Source organism: Chlorocebus sabaeus, chromosome 1 (genome assembly GCF_047675955.1).
Source record: "Chlorocebus sabaeus isolate Y175 chromosome 1, mChlSab1.0.hap1, whole genome shotgun sequence".
Lineage (NCBI taxonomy): Eukaryota > Metazoa > Chordata > Mammalia > Primates > Cercopithecidae > Chlorocebus > Chlorocebus sabaeus.
Window position 1 is genome coordinate 74,178,171 of NC_132904.1, and position 23,968 is coordinate 74,202,138.

The 23,968-nt window shown below is 39.0% G+C and overlaps 1 protein-coding gene across 3 annotated transcripts in view; it reads right to left on the reverse strand.

The window, feature by feature from the left end:
* Positions 1–5,282: 5,282 nt before the first annotated feature.
* The window catches only part of RSF1 (remodeling and spacing factor 1), a 156,984-nt gene continuing 138,298 nt past the window's right edge, over positions 5,283–23,968 (reverse strand). For all 3 annotated transcript variants that reach the window (XM_008020259.3, XM_073019621.1, XM_073019622.1), the window contains 5 exons: positions 23,683–23,750; positions 22,390–22,597; positions 20,652–20,872; positions 17,309–17,497; positions 5,283–12,791 (listed from right to left, as the gene is read on the reverse strand). In XM_008020259.3, the coding sequence (XP_008018450.1) occupies positions 12,217–12,791; positions 17,309–17,497; positions 20,652–20,872; positions 22,390–22,597; positions 23,683–23,750 (1,261 nt within the window). In that variant the 3' untranslated portion in view covers positions 5,283–12,216. The remainder of the gene's footprint in view (positions 12,792–17,308; positions 17,498–20,651; positions 20,873–22,389; positions 22,598–23,682; positions 23,751–23,968) is intronic.

The window sequence follows — 23,968 nt, forward strand, 5'->3', positions numbered from 1 at the left end:
AGGTATAAGCCACCATTCCTGATCATAAATACAGGCAAATGATTTAAATGGACATTTCTACAAAGAAAATATATGAGCAGCCAGTAAGCACATGAGAAGATGCTTAACATCATTAATCATTAGGAAATGCAAATCAAAGCAACAATGAGATACCACTTCATATCCCCTAGAATGGCCATAATAAAAAGACTGTCAATAATAAATATTGTTGATGTGAATAAATTGGAACCCTTGTGCATTGCTAGTGGGAATGTAAAAAGGTGCAGGCACTGTGTAAAACAGGTTCAAAGTTCTTCAAAAGTTAAACATAGAGTTGTCATATGATCCAGCAATTCCACTCCTAGGTGTGTACTCAAGAATGAAAAACATGCATGCCCACACAAAGCTTGTACATGAATGTTTATTATTCCTAATAGCCCTGACCATTCATAGCCTCAGAGTGGAAATTACTCAAATGTTCATCAACTGATGGATAAACAAGATGTGGCATATCCATACAGTAGAATATTATTCATGCGTAAAACAGAATGAAGTACTAACTTATGCTATAACATGATGAACCTTGAAAACACGTTAAATAACAGACGTTAGATCTGTAAGGGCTACACAGTGTGATCCCATTTATATGAAAGGTCAAGAAGAGGCACATTTGTAGAGATAGAAAGTAATAGTACTTGACAGGGACTAGGGAGGAAATGGGTCACTAGTCACTAGTAGGGCGTTTTTAGGTTGGTGACAACCTTGCAAATATGCTAGATGAGGCAGGAGAATAGGGTCTGGAGGCAGGGAACCTAAGGCCATTTCACACAGACTTCTTAGAACCAAATTGAAAAGAAAACTCTAACTTTCCACAGCCTAAGTAATAAAAGGACCAGAGGCTACTCCCTTTGCAACGCCCCTACCTTTTCTGCTGGGCAGTTGGGAAACGGGCTGCTGGAAACCAATCAGACTGTTTGCCGGTCTGTCTTCGTTTGCAACTTTCTAACTTTACCTTAGCCTCTCATTGGTTGCAAAAAAAAGGAGTGTAATCTTTGTGTCCTCCACTTCAGTCTTTGATTGGTTGTTTTCCACAACTAATCAGACCAATTGAGGGCTACCACTTTATTTACATGAGGTGAGCCTCAAGTGGCCAATGGAAAACCTCTAGGGAGTACTCGGACCCGAGAAGATTCTGCATGCGGGCCCTTGAGTCGCTGCTCCTCCAGCTTCCACACTGTAGAGTATACTTTCATTTTCAATAAATCCTTGCTTTCCTTCTTTTGTTGCTTCATTCTTTCTTTGCTTTGCTGGGTGTTTTCTCCAATTCTTTGTTCAAAACGCCAAGAACCTGGACAACTTGCAGTCAAGACCCTCTACCGGTAACAAAGACCTCTGAATTGTACACTTTATAATGTTGAACTTTAAGGTATGTGAATTATCTCAATAAAAAAACAAGAAACTTTTTTTTTTTTTTTTTTTTTTTTTTGAGAGGGAGTCTTGCTCTGTCGCCCAGGCTGGAGTGCAGTGGGGCAATTTCGGCTCACTGCAAGCTCCACCTCCCAGGTTCACGCCATTCTCCTGCCTCAGCCTCCTGAGTAGCTGGGACTACAGGTAACCGCCACCATGCCCGGCTAATTTTTTGTATTTTTAGTAGAGATGGGGTTTCATCGTGTTAGCCAGGATGGTCTCGATCTCCTGACCTCGTGATCTGCCCGCCTCAGCATCCCAAAGTGCTGGGATTACAGGCGTGAGCCACCGCGCTCGGCCAACAAGAAACTTTTATAAATAAAACTTACAAGTTCTTTTGGATATCGTCATGTAAGCACATCCAGATTATTAAAAGTGGCTATGTCGGCCAGGTGTGGTGGCTCACGCATGTGATCCCAGCACTTTGGCAGGCCGAGGCAGGAGGATCATAGGTCAGGAGATCGAGACCATCCTGGCTAACACAGTGAAACCCTGTCTCTACTAAAAATACAAATAATTAGCTGGGTGTGGTGGCGGACGACTGTAGTCCCAGCTACTTGGGAGACTGAGGCAGGAGAATCACTTGAACCCGGGAGGTGGAGGTTGCAGTGAGCTGAGATGGCACCACTGCACTCCAGCCTGACTCCATCTCGAAAGAAGAAAGGAAAGGAAAGGAAAGGAAAGGAGAGGGGAGAGGGGAGGGGAGAGGGGAGGGGAGAAGGGAGGGGAGGGGGGAGGGGGGAGGGGAGGGGGAGGGGAGGGGGGAGGGGAGGGGGGAGGGGAGGGGGGAGGGGAGGGGGAAGGGAAGGGGGAAGGGAAGGGGGAAGGGAAGGGGGAAGGGAAGGGAAGGGAAGACAAGTGGCTATGTCAAAAAGGGGACAGTCATCTTAAAGACGGCTTCTTAGCATTCCATCTCTCCTCTCTGATACACTTTTCCTGCTTGTGGATCCTTGCCTTTTTCCTTTTTTTTTTTTGAGATGGAGTCTTGCTCTGTCGCTCAGGCTGGAGTGACCACTCGTCATCATCACTTATAACGTCAAGTGATCCTCCCATCTCAGCCTCCCAAAGTGCTGGGATTACATGCACGAGTCACTGCACCCGGGAGATCCTTGCCTTTCATCCTTGGCTCTCTGGCACTCTCCTGGTTCTGCTCACAGCATTGGCCAGTAAAATTCCAGCCCTACTTCTGCATTATTCTGAATCTAAAGCCAACTTTCTGATTTTCTATTAGGTTGGTGCAAAACTAATTGTTAGGCCAGACATGGTGGCTCACGCCTGTAATCCCAGCACTTTGGGAGGCCGAGGCAGGTGGATCACCTGAGGTCAGGAATTCGAGACCAACCTGGCCAACGTGGTGAAACCCAGTCTCTACTAAAAATACAAAGAAATTAGCTGGGCATGGTGGCTCACACGCCTGTAATCCCAGCTATTTGGCAGGCTGCAGCAGGAGAACCCCTTGAACCTGGGAGGCAGAGGTTGCATTGAGCCAAGATCACACCACTGCACTCCAGCCCGGGCGACAAAGAGAGATTCTGTCTCAAAGAAAAAAAAAAAAAAGGGCAGTTTTTGCCCTTTAAAAAAATTTATAAAATGTATTATATATAGCGGAAACTGCAATTACTTTTGCACCAACCTAATAGCATTGAGCCAGCTTACCTCTCTTTGTTGTTACTACAGAAAATCTTTTATGGTTGAAGCTAGGGACAGTACAGGTTCAAATAAGGTTCTACCATCATTAATGAAGTACTTCCTCTAACTTTTTGGTTCTAAATGGTGGAGTAAGAGCTATTTGGTTATGTGAGTTCACAGTGCAATTACTGGTGTCCCACCAGCAAGTAATAATGTCAAAGAGAAAACAAAATGCACATTACATTCAACAGACAAACACGAAGCCAAGTGCAGGGAAAAGGGAGGAATCATATTCCTGTTCTAAATTTCAGCTTTCTGTAACAGTTGTTCATGATAACAAAGTATGTTGCTGAGAAGGTGGCTTGTTTTCTGGAGTTTCTCTTTTTTTTTTTTTTTGAGACGGAGTCTCGCTCTGTCACCCAGGCTGGAGTGCGGTGGCCGGATCTCTGCTCACTGCAAGCTCCGCCTCCCGGGTTTACGCCATTCTCCTGCCTCAGCCTCCCGAGTAGCTGGGACTACAGGTGCTCGCCACCTCGCCCGGCTAGTTTTTTGTATTGTTTTAGTAGAGAGGGGGTTTCACCGTGTTAGCCAGGATGGTCTTGATCTCCTGACCTCGTGATCCGCCCGTCTCAGCCTCCCAAAGTGCTGGGATTACAGGCTTGAGCCACCGCGCCCATTTTCTGGAGTTTCTCTTAGGAATTTCTGACATTTCAGTAATAATTTCCAAATACAGTTTAGGGTTTTCCATAGTCTGTCTATTTTAAAGACTGGAAGTTAAATAAGAAGTAACTGGGAAGGGTATCAAACCAGACACAGGATCAAACTTTTGTCTTCCACAATAGGGAGAACTTTATTTAGAGAGGAGTGTGTGTCAAGTAATGGAGATCAGAGATAGAGAAGTAAGATGTGAAAACCGAGAGGCCGTAATAAAAAGACTACTGATCAAGGACACAGGCAGACAAGGTACTGCAAAAAGAAGATACCTCCTCGGAGACAGGGCTAGGGAGAAAGATAGGTGCTTAAATGTGGGTAAAGTGGCTCTGAAATGGGCAAGGAGGAATAATAAGGAAGCCATAGGTGGCCGATATCAATACTAGTAGGTTCCCAGCTGACTTCATTTGGGATTTGACTGCATATGCTAAACTCTTATTGCAATGTCAAGTTACATCCTCTTAGAGTGTCCTTTCTCTTTGATATTCATTTAGACTTATAGGACCCTAAAGAGCTCTTGCAAACTCACTAAGAATCAAAATGACACAAGCATTAATCTCACCCAAAAGGGTCCCGACATCTAATTTCAGTAGAATATTTTCATTACTTTTTATAATTCTGCCTCTACTAAAGAATCACAGAATAGTACACTAATTCTATTTGTAAAAGAAAAGACCTGTTCTACATCTTCTGGTCTCATAATCTGACAAAGAAATGGGCTGGCCAGGCACGGTGGCTCACGTCATTTGACTGATTCTCTTAAAGTGAAAATTTCAAATAAATTTAGCACTGTAACTAGCCATTTTCTTGCTAGCACAGACCAAGTTTTACTCCATTAGGTGAAATTCTTCAAAAGTTCTTTACCTAGTTAATATTTTCAATCAGAATCACAAATACTCTGCTAGTTTGTTGGTAAAAAAGCAAGCTCAGTGTGAATTTTACTGTATTTCAAGAGTAAATAAAAACTGTCAAATCATTTGGAGTTGAGAAGCCTACTCAGGGTTGGAAGGACCCGTTGGTCATTTGGTCTAATCCATTTTTAAATGTGTGGATCAATGTGTGGATGTTTGGACTTCCAAACATCCCCTATTCCTAATAATTCACTTCCAAGCTTGTTTATTATTAGAGAACTAAGTTTCTTCCACAGAATGAATGGAAAACTTTTGCCCTATGGCTTCTGCCCTCTGGTCTAGTTCTGTGCTCCTATGTGACCACACAGAACAAGTCCACAGCCTCTATAATGTATTAGTTTTCCAGAGGCTAAAGATAGAAATCAATAATAGTTTTCTAATATCTATATTTGTCTAGTTGGCAAATAGCCTTAAAAATTATTTTAGGGAAACTGATGCACTTGTACATTTACTTTCCAGATAGTGGGAGAACAATTTATCTAGGCCTGGATGATAAATTTTAACCATCATGAGCTGCTACAGACAATTTATTCCATGTGCCACAAAATTTAAAATAAGCTAAGTTTGCAAACACATCATGCTAAATAATTCAAATTTAAATTTTTATTATGACAATTGACATATTAAGTGAAAGAAATGACAGAAGTATTATAATAAAACATTTTGAAAGAAAAAGTTACACGATTAGGCCAATAGCTATAAAATGGCTTTAGGCCTGGTTTATAACACCAAGAGTTCTGATCAGACTGTAGTGAGACACTGAACATTTCATTAACAAAAATATTGGCACCAGCCACAACATATTTTGGTTGTCACTTACAAGGAATATTGTATTTAAACAACTATGCACTGCAATTCTAACACACTAGGTGTTCATACACTGAAGTAAACCCCTGAAGCTTTAAGCTACCAAGAATTCCCATACTTTTAATGCACAATTTACTTTGTGTGTTATCAGAATTACATTTCCAGTTTTCTGATCTTCCCTGCCCCCCGCCCCCACACACATGCAGTATATTATGTGACAGAGAGCACTCCAGCTTCTATTTGACTAACAGCACGGTCCTGATTACCTCAAGAGTTATATGCTAATCTTGGAGCTTCTGCTTTAAATCTCATCTCCTAGAAACCAAATAAAGCATTCTGAGAACCTATTCCAGGAATACATTTTTTAACGCATAGGAAAATAAAGCATTTCATATAAGCATGCTGGAAAATCAAGAGACATTCTGATCAGACAGTCCCTGAATTCCAGCTATTACTTCAAATCAAAATTCTAAAAGACAACATTTACAAATTTTTATCTGGAATTTGTATTCTTCACATGGAAACTCATGATCCCCAGGCTTCCCTTCTGAATGAGGACAGCAAAAAACTGACGCTGGCAAAACATGAATATAGCTTTGATAGAAATTATGACACACTTAGATGAATTTAATTATTTTCAAGAATACACTTGTACTACAAAGGTGAGAAATTAGAATGGCAAAATTATGACATGGGAAAAAGCACTGACATTTAAACGAAGCTGTGAATATACCATGGTAAAACGTGCCATGTAAAAGACTGTGCTAGAATCAGAAGTTCTACAAGATTTCAAAATACTTAGCAAATAAGGAGGGAACTGAAATTTGAATTTGACTTCCCTTGCTGCCACGCTTCAGCAGACAACTATTCCTGTGGAATTAAGTCCACTGAATAACCAAATAGAGCAATTCTAGTTTTTTCCTTCTTTTACATGAATAGATGAAAATCAAGCCTTGCTCTACCCCCATCTTAGCATAGGACATACCCTTTCGAAGTGTACACAAAACCTCATGGCAGGTTTGGGCAAGCTACAACAGATACCATCATCAAGAAGCTACTTTGAAAGAGAATAGAACACCAGACTAACATTGAGAATACCCTAGTTAGGAATCACAAAAACCATGCCCTATAAGAATATGCTGTTAACAGCCAAATCTGGGCTATTGTAGCTGTTCTGATCCTGAAAATCCATTTACTAATATAAGCTAGATCTGTGTGTGTGTGTGTCTGTGTGCACAATTTTCATGCAGTGACCTTAAAGCTTTGGAGACAGGGCTTGTTACTCTATTAATTTCAAGGCTTGTCCACATAGCAGTTGACATGCACCAATTCTGCTAAAGGGCAGGAGAATGAAAAAGACATGGCACAAATTTTTAAACAATTTTAGGTTTAATTACATAATGCACCTGTAGATGATCTAGCATAAACACAATTGTAAAAAATCTACATCCTATTTTAGGGTATTTTCCCACCTCCCATCCCTTAAAAGCTGTACAGTTATCAAAAAAAAAAAAAAGGTGACTCTCAAGCAAAATAAACTTTTTTTTTTTTTTTGCAACATACAAAATAAGTTAAATGATTCAGAAGGTTTTGAGCCATGAAGTTCCCCAATAACTGTGTTCTGGCTGTTCATGAGCATGACATGCAAGCTGCTGGTCTATGACCAGAACTCAATAAATACAGATCAAATAAAACCGCAAAACACTTAAATTAGATTTCTTTAGAAACTGATGAAAGTCAAGAAAATATATACTTAGAATTAACAATTCCATTCTTAACTTACATCATCCAGTGGCAAAAAGCACAAGGCAAGTTTTCAGTCCTTAGCAAACTTTCTAGCTTGTACCGGTTTGGACAAAAAAGGAAAAAAAAACTCCTTTAAAAATGTTTTTTCTCATTCAAAATATCCAAGAAATTTAATAAATTTCTACTCATCTATTGTTATGTCCTCTCATATAACTTATGTATAGGATAGTAATATTTTAAAGTTATTAAAATAAAAATAACATCTTCATTAACTGAAACCATTACAATGTGCCAGAATTGGGTTTAATGAATTTTCCAAAGTGGTATAAATATGAAATGAAAAAAAAAAATTGTGCTCAGGTGTCCAAAAGGAGGAAAAAAAGTCCACAAATGGGATCCTATTCTAATTGACTTCCAGGAGGGTTTGCATGAATGAATACAAAAAGTGGTGAGTGTATAATCTAAAGTGGTTATATACTAAGTTCATTAAATTTTGGCTTATGACTGCTTGCTTACTTGGGAATTACTCTGTTCAACATATTACAGTTACTTAGCAATTCTTGGCACTCAAAAGATGTTAAGAGATAATTTAAGTTGGAGCAAAATATTTTGAAAACAAATTAAGTGAACACATAGCAACTCAGTTTAAATACATTGATAGCAAAAGGCTTTGACCTTAAGGATTGGTATAAAAACGACACAAAAAAAATCAGTTAACTTGCCACTTCCAAGGTAGGTTTACAGGTACATACTTTGGGAAAGGTAGATAAAATAGGAATGGATTTTAATCTAAGAAGATTCAATAATGCATCATATTAAGCAGAAGAGGGCTAGGTAGATTACAGCAGATATGCAGCCTTGGCATTCTCTGCTTCTTGGAGAACGAGGAAGATATTTTGAGAATGTCAAACATCAGGAGAAACTGTTGCCTAGATTTTCTGTAATTAAATGATATTTATAATTATATCTGTTGCAATGCAGCCATCTTATTTCTTTCAATAGTTAATGATGGATTCATTTTTATTTCTTCTGATACTTATCTGAAGTGTGTGCGTGCACGCACACACACAAATACACATGTACCATTTAACTCTAGGTCTCTGAATAGTTGTTCTATAGCTGTGAGGCATCACCTTGAATAATGGACCTGTTCCACTGTGTTAGTGAAGAGCGGAGTTCCTAGCTTTTTCTGAATATTAAACTTGTAGATTCATTAGGTTCTTTACAGTTGTGTGGTAGAACTAGCGAATGGTTAACATCTCTTATGCCCACAAACAAGCTAAAAAGGCATTTCTTATGACAAAGGACATTCCATCAATCCCACTTAAAAACAGCTAATATTTCCTCATCATTTTGACTATTAAGTTAAACAAGTAAATGTCCATGTTTTTCTTAATGTATGTACTTTGCTCAAATATATATTAGGGGATGCATTTCATCAACCAAAAAGTAAAAACTGGGTATGTGTAACACCCTTTTAAAATTAATTTGTTTAAAAATGTTCAAAAGCTTCATTAGCATTTGAAGTTTTTGGTTCTTGGGCAGGTCACTTTTATATAGATTACCAGTAGACATCAATTTATTCTAAATGAAACTCCCCTTTATCCTCTGAATCTGTAACCTTGAACAATTGAAAAAAGGATGTCGAGGAAATACAACTTGATGTACATTCTTGAAAATATCTTTGCCATCATTTTGCAGTAATGTGCCAATGATGGAAAATTCTTTAAACACTATTTTATCAGCACTGATGTACAAAACCAAAATGTTTTCAGTCTGAGTCATTTTCACATATATTTCAGTTCAAAGTTTCTGCTTTGTGAAAAGCTGACTAGTTTTCAGACCTTTACAGAAATTGCAAACTAAATATACTGAGTATTAATCTACATCTCCCTTTAATACATTTGCTACCGTCTAGAGTTTGGGACTCCAGCTTGTATTTCAAAAAGGGGGGATTAAATTATTAAAGGGCTCTACTATGTAGCAGCTATTGAGTCTAAATCCATGGTTAGTGCTCTAAAAAAGATCCAAGACTGTCTAAACTCTAGATCAATTACTGCTTTCCTATACTTTCTGCAGTTCGTAGGGACTGTATTGTCTTTGTATACAGAACATTTCGTTTTCTAAATTTTTTTTTAACTTCTTCAGGATACCTTCAGAGTGTACTTCAGTGATCATAAACTCTTTGAGGGACTGAATTTGAACTCCAAGCAGCAGAACTGTTTTTGCACTGCTCAAAATTTAATAATAATCAATCTGCATAATGTTTTATCAACTGTTTGGATTACATTCTTGGTAGATGACCTATAGTTAATTGATTTAATCAAAATATAAGGTGAGAAGGGGTACATTCACTATCAAGTTGACAAACACTTACTCAAGTTTGGTAAACATCAGGCAGCACAAGTGGTCTCCAAACCCATGTCAGTGGGACATTTGCTAAATGGAATACTCAGCCTTTGCGATGGTAAAAATTACCTTAGGCTTTCTATAGAAGAAGAGTAAAAATAACTCCTTATTTCACATTAGGCATCCTGTTAAAATTATCTACCCATTTAATACTACTTCTGATCACTTGGCTTAACTGAGGAATAGAACTAATAGGTGGAAGGAGGAGCTGGTGTGTCCAGAGGTAGAGACAGGGCACATGGGAGAGTTTCCACACAATAGTGGCTTTACCCAGTTGCAGGACTAAAATGGTGGGGTGAGACTGGGTGGCAGGAAAGGGCACCTGTACATTCAAACCACTTACCTTGCACTGGTAGAAATCTTTATATTGCTGGCCTGTTTTAATAGTTTAAAAGGTTAATTCTTAGCTGACTTGCAAATAAATAAAACAAACCTAGCTGGAAAGGAGACTGTAAGTGAATGCAGCTCCTTCCACAGTCCTGCTTTACCATCTGTGAATGTAAGCCCTTCCTTCCCTTCCAGTGGAACACTGTCTCAAAATAAAAATCACAACTTACTTGGAACCACACGCTATTGGTGCATCCTATTTTTAGGCTGCTTTCATTATTTTATTTTTTTACAGATACATACACATTGCTAGAATCAAAGCAAAAATATTAATGGGCAGGTACTACAGAACTAAAGTGAAACAAAACAAAACAACAAACAACTGAAAAACAACAGCTATAAACTTTCAAGGCCAAAAGATAAGATTTAAGGGCAATACCTGTTGAAGAAGGAAAAGGAGTATAAAGTTCCTAGAGAGGTATTTATAATGCAAATCTAATGCCAGCTTTTTAGTAATAAAAAAGAGAAGTGCTTTACTATATACTGACTAGCACATAATATTTAATTTGGAAAGAAAAATTAATGACGTTCCTTGGGCCAGCAGCAGATATGGTGTGTCCATTGCCGGCAACAGACACAACACTGGAACAGAAAAACCCAAATCCCAGGGCAAAAGTATTCACAGAAGTAATGGTTGAAGGTTTCAGGATTTAACAGGCTAGGTTTAATCACAAGTGCTACACTCTGTACAATGTTATGGCTCTGCCTGAAGTTTTACAGCTATAACAGAAACTAAATAAGACAAAGTTCATATTTTAGTGTCAATTACATGTTAGGTATTTAGTTAGTTACAAACCCTTTTTTTTTTTTTTTTTTAAATAAAGGGCTTTTCTTTAAAGTGTTGAGATGTTTGAAATGGATGTCATGCCTATTAATTACATCGGCAGTTCTCATTCAACTCTATGTTGGTTGTATGACTATTAATGAATTTTAATAGAAGTCTAACGGCCAAAGGCCAAAACTACATTCAAACTCTGCTAATATATCCAGGCAGATAGGAAATTCCAACACACACACATACGCACACGCGCACACACACACACACGCACACATGCTAAAACTCAAACTAAAAACCTCCCAAAGGAACTGCTTTGTTTGTAGACTTCAATTTGAAGTAGATACTAAGGGCAAGAATAGACCAGTTAAAATTCACCTGAAAATCTCTTCCCAGTCTTCAAATGTGCTAAAATATCACTGTCAGCTTAGCATCTCTTCATGTATGTTATATATAGATGTATTTTTTTCAAAATGATATTTCAGATATTTAAACATCAAGTGGCCAGAAGACAAGAGTTATACTATTGGCAAAGTTTACGGTCCACCCAGGCCTTAACAAAGACCACATCCATTTCAATAATAACTCTCCATCAGACATAATATATTTGAGGCCACCTTATTACCACTGCATAAAGCTATTTAAAAAAATGTGTTGCTAGCACAGTCTGGTTGGCAAAGCTTCATTATACATTTTACTGTACAAATGCTTTTCAGATGATTTTATTTTTTTTAAAACAAGAAACTCTGCTATAACAGAAATTTAGGTTAATTATGATGGTACTTTCACTGTCTCTTCTTTATTAAGTGTGGTTATCTCCAATAGTAAACAAGTTGATTTCACAAAGGCTGTTACTAAATGACTTATGTATGATGTTATCTACAATTCTCAAACTGTAACAGTACAGACTTGAACTTTTAAATTGTCTGTAAATCATCATCTATGCCATGAATGTTTAAATATAATATATATTTAATATGAAAAAGCTAAAGCACAAGTGCTTTCTCCCACCCCTAAATTCTGTTTTGGGCCCTCACAGATTCGGAATGCATTCTCATCCACCCTTTTTCACAAAGTCAGGAGAGCTCAGGAAATATAAAGTCAAAAATATACAAATCTTTGTTGTTATTATAATAAGATTTTTTTCCATGAATGAAATTACCAAGGACCATGAACCTGGAAAAAGAAAATCAAAAGGAATTTACAGCAATTATTTGTCTTCAAAGTTCAAAACTGGTCACTTCACAGAAAGACTTCAGGATTTGTTGAAATTTTTCTTCTAAAAAGTCATTCTGTAGTGGAGTTTTCTAGGAAAAATTAAACAGCTTTTAATAACTGGCCCGCTGGTGTGAGAGCTACCGTGGAATAAATTAGCACAAAAATGGAAAAAAAGTCTTATAACTGTTCACTGTTACAGACATAATCAACAAGGTCAGTCACTCTCAAAAGCTCATCTTCCTCCTCTTCTGGTGCTCCTGCCTCCTGCCCACCACTTGTCCCATTGGAGGCTAGGCTTGCACTGGCTGTGCTGTTGTCCTTGGGGGTCTGAGACTTCTCAGTAGGCTTGCCAATCAAGTTCTCAATGGCTTTGCCAGGACTCTGTCCATTGGTTGAAGGTAAGTCCACTAAGCTATAGTCCAATGGGCTCCCCACTTTGCCTACATTTTCAAAGTCCTCTTCCTCATCACTTTCTATCCGGTAGGGCTTCTTGGTGCTCTCTTGTTCTGAGGGCAGGACCCTAGGCTGGCTGTCATGGGCAGGCTGATTTGCATCTCCATGAGCATTGTCACAACTCTCCTCCTCATCCGTCTCAATCCGGTGTAGCCGTTTGCGGGATGGTTTGCCTTCCTCTTCCTCCTCCTCCTCATCTGCTTCTGAATACTCATCTGTGCTTCGGCCCCGCTTTCGAACTGACCGCTTTGATTCTTTAGCTAGCTCGTCATCTTCAGAGTTCTTGGACAAATAGCTCTCTAGAATAAACAGCACATTTAAGCCATTGGCATGGGTAACCATAAACGAATTTAATTCTCCTTTTCCTCCCCATATTCACCACGGCCTGCTTTCAGAATTGCTTGTACATAAAAATGTCCTTTCAATAATTGGTCTGATTTCTCTCTTCTCAGTCCCATAACAGTGCCCAATATGATTCATGGTATACTTTATTTATCATTTTAGAGAATATTTTCTTTTTTTTTTTTGAGACCAAGTCTCACACTGTCGCCCAGGCTAGAGTACAATGGCGTGATCTTGGCTCACTGCAACCTCCACCTCCCGGGTTCAAGCCATTCTCCTGCCTCAGCCTCCCGAGTAGCTGGGATTACAAGTGCCTGCCACCACACCAGGCTAACTTTTTGTATTTTTAGTAGAGACGGGGTTTCACTATGTTAGCCAGGCTGGTCTCGAACTCCTGACTTTGTGATCCATCTGCCTTGGCCTCCCAAAGTACTAGGATTACAGGCGTGAGCCACCGCACCTGGCCTACTTTATTTTTTGAGACGGAGTCTCACTCTGTCTCCCAGGCTGGAGCATAGTGGCGCAAACTCGGCTGACTGCAACCTCTGCCTCCCAGGTTCAAGCAATTCTCCTGCCTCAGCCTCCCGAGGAGCTGTGATTACAGGCGTATGTGCTGCCACACCCAGCTAATTTCTTTACATTTTTAGTAGAGACGGGGTTTCACCATGTTGGCCAGACTGGTCTCGAACTCCTGGCCTCAAGTGATCTGCCCACCTTGGCCTCTCAAAGTGCTGGGATTACAGGCGTGAGCCACTGTGCCTGGCCAACAGCATATTTCTTGGGGAAGATGTCTGATAATGCTTGAATTAAATGAAGATAGGTTAGTTACAAACTAAGAAACTCCTTCCCACTAGTACACAAATTAGGTTATCATGTCAACATGCTGATAAGGAAAGATTTAAACTGGACACCCAACTCTGTACATCTTAAACACTGTGCCAATTCTCATCTTAGTTATCAGACACCCTTGGTAGTCTTAATTGTCTTCTCTTCTTTGTCTATACAGTTGGGCCTCCCTATCCATGAATTTAACCAACTGCAGATGGAAAATATTCAGGAAAAAAATAGATGGTAGTGTCTGAACTGAACATACATAAGACTTTTTTCTTGTCATTCACTAAACAATACAGTATAACAATTATATAGCATTTACATTGTATCAGGTATTTTAAATATTCTAGAGATTAAAGTATATGGAGGATATGGGTAGGTTATATGCAAATATGACACCATTTTATATGAGGGACTTATAAATCCAAGGATTTTGGTATCTGCGGGGATCCTGAAACCAATCCCCAATGGATACTGAAGATGACTCTACTTCCATTTTAGAAGAGCTCACCTAGTCTCACAACTTGGCATGCCATCTATATGCTAATGGCTTTCATATTTATTTTAGGCAACCACTGAATTCCAGACTAGTGTATCAAACTGCCTACTTGACATCTAGGCCTGGGTATCTCTAAGCAGGCATTTCAAATGACGTGTCTCAAAGTGGGCTCCTAAATTTTCTCCTTAATCCTGCAGCACTGTGGTCTCTACCATCTTAGTTTTCCACAATTGCTCCTCCAATTTCTCAGTCATCCTTGATTATTTTCTTTCTCTCACCCAACCCAACAGTAAATCCTTTCGGTCTCACTTTAAAACATATCCCTAATGTGACTGCTTTTGCCCCTTTACTGCTACTGACCCAGTTCTACCCTCCATCATCTCTCACCTGGACTATTACAGTAACTTCCCAATGGGTCTTCTAGCTTCTGCCCTAGCCCCCTTCAATCTATTCATAACACAGCTACCACAGCAAATTAAAACCTAAGTCAGATCACATCACTCCTTTGCTCAAAATGTGTGATGGTTTGCTTTCCTCCTCCTCCTCATCTGCTTCTCAATACTCATCTGTGCTTTGGCCCAAATGTTTCTCACCTCACACGAAATAAAAATCCAAAGTCCATACAATACCCTACTCTGTGTTACCTAATATGGTAAACACTAGTCACATGTGGTTATTTTAAATTTAAATTAGTCAAAATTAAATAAAAATTAAAATTCAGTTCCATGGTCACTCTAGCCACATTTCAAGTGCTCAAGCCATATGAAGGCTAGTGGCTATTGTAACCATCAGCACATATATAATCACTGCAGAAAGTTAAACTGCACGGCACTATTTATCATCAGAGATTAGCACATCTTTTATATAAGAGGCAGGCCCTATACTCTCAGTCACAACAACTCAGCTTTTTGAGAAAGCAGGCAATAGACAATATGTAAACAAGCGGGCATGGTAGTCTTCCAATAAAAATTGTATTACAGGGTAGGGTGCAGTAGCTTACACCTGTAATCCTAACACTGTGGGGGGCCAAGGTGGGGGGTGGATCACTTGAGGCCAGGAGTTTAAGGCCAGCCAGGGCAACACTGCAAGATCTCATCTCTATTAAAAAAAAAAATTAAAAATTAGCACAGTGTGGTGGCTTATGCCACTTCTAGCCACTTGGGAGGCTGAGGAGGGTAGACTGCTTGAGCACAGCAGATTGAGGCTATGGTGAGCTGTGATTATGCCACTGAACGCCAGCCAGGGTGAGCCTCTGTTTCAAAAACAAAAACAAAACCTTGCTTTTTTATTTATGTAAGCAGGTGGGCTGTCGTTTGCTGACTGGTCCCCATTGACCTCTTTGCTTCATCTCATTATGTTTGCCTTCACTCACTCTGCTCCAACAACCCTGCACTCCCTTCTGTTTGCTGAACATGACAAGCACAAACATATCTCAAGGACTTCATACTTATTGTTCCATCTGCCTGTATCATTCTTCTTTTAGATAACTGCATGACTCACACACAACATTTCTTTCAGGTCTTCACTCAAATGTTTTCTTAGTGAGGATTTCCTTAGTATATTATCTGAAATTCAACTACTTTCCCAATCCCCTTTTCTCCTTTATTTTTTTCCACAGCACTCATCTCTAATATATTATATATTCTACTTATCTTGTTTATTGTCGCTTTCTTCCCAACTAAAATAAGAGTTTCATAAGAACTATTTTGTCTGCTGTTATATGCCAGTGCTTGGAATAGGGCCTAGTTTAATAAATATTCATATTTAATGGCTTAACTAATGCATTTATGTTTGTCTCTGTGACACATGAAGGTAAGTACACATTCAAAAAAGATGTTCACCTCCCTTCTTTAGCATTTCACATCCAAACATTTTTTTCCCCTTCCTCTTTTGTCTTGGGCTCAAACTTAAATTCATGTTTAATCTATGAAAGCAAAACAATCTTCAAAATAGGCCATAAAGCTGGGCGCGGTGGCTCAGGCCTGTAATCGCAGCACTTTGGGAGGCCGAGGCGGGCGGATTACCTGAGGTCAGGAGTTTGAGACTAGCCTGGTCAACATGGTGAAACCCCGTCTCTACTAAAAATACAAAAATTAGCCAGGCGTGGTGGCACATGCCTAAAATCCTAGCTATTTGGGAGGCTGAGCCAGGAGAATTGTTTGAACCTGGGAGGCGGAGGTTGTAGTGAGCCGAGATCCCACCACTGCACTCCAGCCCGGGCGACAGAGTGAGACTCTATCTCCAAAAAAAAAAACAAAACACACACTCTCTCTCTCTCTCTCTCTCTCTCTCTCTCTCTCTCTCTCTATATATATATATATATATATATATAAATAAAATAAATAATAAAAAAGACTAAATGGATGTCAGAAATTCATATTTTAGAGCTTGTCTTGTACTACTGGTAGGGGGCACAGCTATAGCTATTAGGAAATAAAACAGTTTCCAACGGAAATCATAGTAAAGGTGGAAAGAGACAGTAGGCACTTTTATTTGAAACCTTTCAGCTATTGAGGACATAAGAGGTTATTTCAAAATGAGGGCCATGAATAAGGGAGTAAAAAAAAAAAGCAGAATAAATTTTGATCAGATCACAATTTTCTGAGATTCTTCTAGTTTCAATGAAAATTTTAACTACAATGGAGATCTTAAAAATTAGCCTCTTATCAAGTATCCTTTATTTAAACTATAATATGCACAAAATTATAGGTTTTATCTCAAAGATACTATTGGTTATATGATTTTTTTTTCTTTTGAGACACAGTCTTCCTCTGTCACCCAGGGTGGAATGCAGTGGTGCGATCTTGGCTCACTGCAACCTCTGCCTCCCAGGTTCAAGCAGTTCTCCTGCCTCAACCTCCTGAGTAGCTAAGATTACAGATGCAAATCACCACACAGGCTAATTTTTTAATTTTTAGTAGAGACAAGGTCTCACCATGTTGGACAGGCTGGTCTTGAGCTCCTGGCCCCAAGAGATTTGCCTGCCCTGGCCTACCAAACTGCTGGGATTACAGGCATAAGCCACCACGCCTGGCCTGGTTACATTAATTTTAAAGAATGGTACAGAATCACAATCCTGAGTTCACTTTATAATGTCTATTTTGCCTTGTCCAAACTTCTATACGTAGGAGACCTATGCCTTACCTTCACTCTCTGAGCTAGAAAGTCTTCGCTTGTGAACTCGCCTTATTTCTTTACCACGTCGTAAACTCTTCTGGGAACCGTCACTTTCCGAGTCTTCTTTGTAGTTAATTTGTCTTTTCTGATTTCTCCTTGACCGCCTTCGCCGAGTTTCTACAAAATCATCACTAAAATCATCACTGAAGTCACTTTCTATTTTAAAAAAAAGGAAGAAAAAAGTACAAAATTTAAGTCTATTAAGTAGAAATGTAGCTTAGGTTATAAAAATGAAAAGCTACTAAGTAGAGTTCAGTCATAAATATTTTTAAGTGAACAGTAACTTTTGTAAGTCTCATTTTATTTGAGAGAGTATCTCACTGTCACACAGGCTGGAGTGCAGTGGCATGAACGCAGCTCACTACAGCTTCAACCTCCCGGGCTCAAGAGATCCTCTGGCCTCAGCCGCCCCAGTAGCTAGAGCTAGGATCACAGGCACGCACTACTACGCCTGGCTACCTACCAAAGCATTGAGATTATAACATGCCTGGCCTTTAAGTCTCACTTAAAAAAAAAAAAAAAAAAAAAAAAAAAAAAAAAAAAAAAAGAATGAGTCAATCTGTGGGGGTTTTTAATGCCAAACCTCACAATGTATACTCTTAGCAGTGAATCCTCAAGATTAGAAAATGTTTTATCCTTTTTTGTTTGTTTTTGAGATAGAGTCTCACTATGTCGTCCAGGCTAGAGTGTAGTGGCGTGATCTTGGCTCACTGCAACCTCCACCTCCTGGGTTCAAGCAATTCTCCTGCCTAAGCCTCCTAGCTGGGACTACAGGTACCCGCTACCACACCCAGCTAATTTTTATATTTTTAGTAGAGATGGGGTTTTGCCATGTTGGCCAGGCTGGTCTTGAACTCCTGACCTCAGGTAGTCTGCCTGTCTCGGCCTCCCAAATTGCTGGGATTACAGGTGTGAGCCACCGTGCCCGGCCTAAATGTTTTATACTTTTTTAGAAATAGTCCTTATTGCAACTGACCTACAGCTACCTGGTCAGGTACACAGTTGCCATGACTGCTCTTCTTGGTAGACGGCTACCACAAATCTGCCTCCTGATAATCTGCTGTTCTACATGTGGCTATAGTCATAATGTATTGCAGAGGTTAAGCCCTCTAACCAAAGAAAACTCATGAATCTGTTCCACATAAATATAGAACTCAAGTTATATTTTTGACTTTTCTCCATAAAGAATACAAATCTGCTAAATAAAAGTACACAGACCTAAACTTGCAAAGCACTGCTAAATAGGATTGTTCTTGTCATCTCTGATCAATAAACCAGAGTGAGGCTATTGCATTATGTCACCGCTGTTTTTCAGAACATTAAATTCCACCAAAGTACTACATTCAAGCTTGTTTATTCTTTCATGGATTTCAAACATTTCAAAATAGCTTGCCAATAGGTTGAAGTGGTTCTCATTGGCCAAATTTCGGACAAATGGAGCCTAAATAGTGATGGGAATGTAGTATATCCACTGATCAGAATAAGAATCCATGAGTATACGTTGACATAAATAAACATACGGAGGAGAAGGGAAATGTTCTTCCTTACAGAACAACAATACATAAATATAACAGACATGACAGAGTTAGAATTATCCACAGAAACTAAAACTAGTAGGTGAAATATAAGGAACAGGATATTTAAATAGTCTCAAATTCCCACAAATTACTTATTAATTATAAGGAAAAATAATAAAGAGACTCAGAAGATGCAACATTCTCTGTGCTGTTCCTGCTATAAATGCGTAATCTGAATCTTATCACAAGGAAACAAAAGAAATCCAAACTGAGAAACATCTTACAAAACAACTAGTATGTACTCTTTAAAAATATCAAGATCGAGGAGACAAAATTTGAGGAACATTCCAGATTAATAGAGACTAAAGAGATGTGAATAAACACGTAGCCCTGGAATGGATCCTGGGTTAGGAAAATAAAAAGATATAAAGAATAATACGGAGATACTTGATAAAAATTTGAATGTGTACTGTTAATTAGGTAATAGCATTATATCAATGTTAAAATATCTGAATTTGGTAACTGCACTGTGGTTATGTAAGAAAATGTCCTTGTTCTTAAGAAATAATCACTGATAAAGCGGCATGATATTATCATCAGTTATTTAGACAGTTTAGGAAAGAAGATAAATAAAACCAAAAAACCCCCACAAAGATGGCCAGAGTCTGACACTCCTATCTATGGTTCTTCTCCAGTAAGATGACACCTATCCAGTAAGTAAATGCGTGCTCCAGTAAGATGAGCACGCATTTCTTTTAGTGGTTGAGCCTCTATTTACTCACTTAATAAGGATAAGCATACTCTATAACAACACCAACTACTGTTAACCTGTAAAAACTACTCAACACTGACTGTGGTCTAAATGTGAGTTAACTTATATTCTTCTCTCTCCAACAGCTGGGCATCTGATGGAAATGTTCACGGTTTATTGAAAATGATTTCCAAGAAACCCTATGAAGATGAAGGTTTAGGCATGGAAACATCTGACACCAAGGAGTCATCACAATCCTACTAGGCATCTGATATGAAGTTAACATATCAATCTGTATGTATTTTCTCAGATGTGCTTTCTATGAGAAAAATTTAGTCAGAAATAAGTCTTAGGAACAGAATTTTAAGAACTCTTAACTCGGCCGGGCGCGGTGGCTCAAGCCTGTAATCCCAGCACTTTGGGAGGCCGAGACGGGTGGATCACGAGGTCAGGAGATTGAGACCATCCTGGTTAACATGGTGAAACCCCGTCTCTACTAAAAAATACAAAAAACTAGCCGGGCGAGGTGGCGGGCGCCTGTAGTCCCAGCTACTCGGGAGGCGGAGGCAGGAGAATGGCGTGAACCCGGGAGGCGGAGCTTGCAGTGAGCTGAGATCCGGCCACTGCACTCCAGCCTGGGCGGCAGAGCGAGACTCCGTCTCAAAAAAAAAAAAAAAAAAAAAAAAGAACTCTTAACTCCAGAAGTCATAAGAATTTGTTGAGCTGGGCAGTGTGCTGGCTCGTGCCTATAATCCCAGCACTTTGGGAGGCCGAGACGGGCAGATCACCTGAGGTCGGGAGTTTGAGACCAGCCTGGCCAACATGGAGAAACTCCGTTTCTAAATATAAAATTAGCCGGTCATGGTGTGCATGCCTGTAATCCCAGCTACTTGGGAAGCTGAGGCAGGAGAATCGCTTGAACCCGGGACGCAGAGGTTGCGGTGAGCCGAGATGGTGCCATTGCACTCCAGCATGAGCAACAAGAAAAAAAAAAAAAGAATTTGTTGAGCTGAGGTATCATATGGATACAGATTATTTTTACCAGAGTCTCTACTATTCTCCTCAGATTCCTCCTCTTCATCATCATCGGAATACTTTTTCTTTGGGGTCTTTCTTCGCAAACGCCTGCTCTGCCTCATTGGCCGAGAGGGGTGTCGCCTCAGTCTACGGCTACAAAAGTCAGTGTCACTGTCTTCATTAGATGGTGGATCTTCTTCACTTTCATCTGGGTTTTCATCAGACACAACAAATTCATCTTGAGATCTGTCCAAGAGAAACCAGATAAAATACAATAGTATTTAGAAGAGTGAACCCATTTTTTAAGAGTACTAAGTTCAAATTCTAGTGAGCCCAGTGAATCATTAAGTATAGTGCAACATATCCAGATAATTGTATCAAATGCCCTATTTATAAAATGGGGAAAATGTTTTGCCCCCTATCCTCTTAGGAGGGGTTGTAAAGATGAATTAATGTTGATTTCTGTACTGGTTTGACCTCTTGAGATGTCCCCTATGTTAAATTCAACATATTCAAAAGTGAATTCATTATTTCCCAATCTACTTCTCTCTTCTGTTCCCTGGCCTGGTATTTGGCGTCATCGCTCATCCAGTAACTCCAACCAGAAGCGTGGTATTTATCCTAACTTTCCCCCTTTCATTGATCATATCTAATCAATTGCTAATTTCTCTAGAGTCTACCTCTTAAAAGATAATCTCTCAAACCTGATCTCTTCTGTTTTCAGCTTTTCATACTCACCTAAACTACAAAAGCAACTCCACAAATAGTTTCTCTAATATCTGGTCTCATTTCCCCTCAATCTATTCTCCAAACGAATGCCAGGATGAATCTTTCTGAAGCATAAATCTCATATTAATTTTGTGTTTAAAACCCTTCACTGGTTTTGTATAATTTTCAGGATAAGTCAAAACACTTATGCATGACTAATAAAACACTCCCTAATCTGGTTCTTTTTATCACTTCACCACATCTCCAGCAGGGCACTCTCTACTTCATCCCCTTATTCCTGCTATCCTGAGCCAACAGGAGTTTCCCAAACATTCCATGACATTTTATGGCTTGCTGTCTTGGACATAAAACTTCTATGCTTATAATACCTTTATCTTATCCTGCTTTTAGTCCCACACTTGTTGATTCCAAATATTTATTCTTCAAATTTCAGATCAAGCTTTACTTTTACTTTAAGCCAACTTTCCTCTGTACCCTAATTTATCTTTCCCTGTATTTCAGTAGCAGTTATGCAGAATGACTTTTTTTTGTGGTTTATATGCTTGTTTCCTCTTCTAATAATCTGAAAGGAGAAACTCTGCAATATTGTTTCAATTTCAACTATGCAAAGAAGCCTTTCTTGATCTTCTATACTGGATTACCTGTCCCAAGTCCAACTCCTATGAGTCATGAGAGGATAATATCTAATTACTTATTTATTTTTCACATAGGACTGGAAACCCCTCACAGACCTGGCAGAAGGTGGCACAGAGTTACAGAGAAAGCTCTTGACAAATCAAAGTTTAATTGTAGTCAGTAAAATTTAAATATAATTTTGAATGTTAAACAACCATAAATCTATTTTCTGTTCTAAATTTTAAAAACGGGCCAAAATTAGTATTCTCGAATCTGCTTTAAATATCCTGAAAATAAACAGAGCTAGTCTATGGACATGAAGAAGAAAACCCTCATCATGGCACGGGCAAGCCTCTCTGCTAGCCCAGTCCTGTTCCTGCTGGTATCTAGGGATTGGGGTCTAGTGGGAGACCACGCACCCATCACTGATCTTGAACTCATCCTCGCTCTCTTCTTCATCCAGGTTGCTGTCACTGTCCAGATCGTTTAACCGCCGGCGTTTCTTCCTTCGAGCAGCAGCTGCCCTCTGGGGTCGTTTATTTTCTTTTCTTTCTTCATCCAAAATAGTAGAGATGTCTTTCCCACGATGACCTGTGATGGTGGAGATATCTTTTCCTCGGCCAACTCCTGAGTTTGGAGGAGGGAAGTTCAGGGAGAGAAAAATATGTATTTATTAAAAGCTTCCCTTTAATTTCTAGAGACAGTCCTTATTCATGCTTAGCAGCTCTTCATTTCTTTATTTTCTTCCTACAAATACGCAGTTTTCTCATGACTTCAGCTGACAGAGGTCTCAGAGTTTTAGCATTCGTTTATCCTACTGAATAGAAGTTTACTACGTAGGGAACCTCTTGTTTTTTAAATTTTTATATAATTCACACACCATAATATTCACCCTCTTAAAGTGTGCGATTCAGAGGTTTTCAGTATAGTCACAAAGCTGTGCAACCATCACCACTAACTCACTCCAGAACATTTTCATCACCCAAAAAAGAAACCTCATACCTATGAGCAGTCACTCAAGAATCTCTTCTTGAAAGCTGTCTTTTGGACAAGGCTTTAGAAAGAGGCCAATAGAGTTTTTAAAAACAGTGTTTGCAGGACAGAAAAAGTGAGAATTCAGCAGCAAAGATGTAAACAAGACAAACATTTCTGGAAAAGCCTTAAACGACCTACTTATCAATCTTTTCCAGAGTTTTCATAATAACTAAGTAGAAACCAGAATGCTCCATATTGGAGCATTGGCTAATAGTGCTTTAATTAAATTACCTTCAAGTTCTTCTATTTTAATGCCACTTACTAAAGACTATGAAACTAAGAAAACCAATTTTTAATAGGTTAACTTAAATTTTGGTTTAAATTATTTTGGTTCTGATTATCCATAATTGTTGAGACTTTGTAGTCTCAAAGACAACACAAAAGTTTCCTCAGTTTTCTATATGGAATCAGAAGTAAATTTTTTAACCTATGTAGGAACATCAATGTTTTATATCAGGTTGTAAAACAAAACTGCTTTAAAAGTAATTAGTAAGATCTGAGTCTATACACTGACATCGTGTCCAAAAATTACTCTAAATCTGAGACAACTAACATCAGTACTAATCATAATACACACTGGGAAAGATAATAAAAAAATATGCTCACTGCCCTAATTTGGCACCTGAATGAACTTCTTGGCAGAGTTCTACGAAGAAGAGAGAATGACAAACACATACCTCCTCCATCGGCCTCTTTGATATCATCTTCAATAGCTTCATCAATTGCTTCATCAAACTCATCAAATCTAAAATATATACAATGATCATATTATAGCCTGTCCTGGCTTTTTTTTTTTTTGGTTTAATTATTTTTATTTATTTATTTATTTTTGAGATGGAGTCTTGCTCTGTCACCAGGCTGGAGTGCAGTGGCACCATTTCGGTTCATTGCAACCTCTGCCTCCCGAGTACCTGCGACTACAGGTATGTGCCACCACACCTAGCTAATTTTTGTACTTTTAGT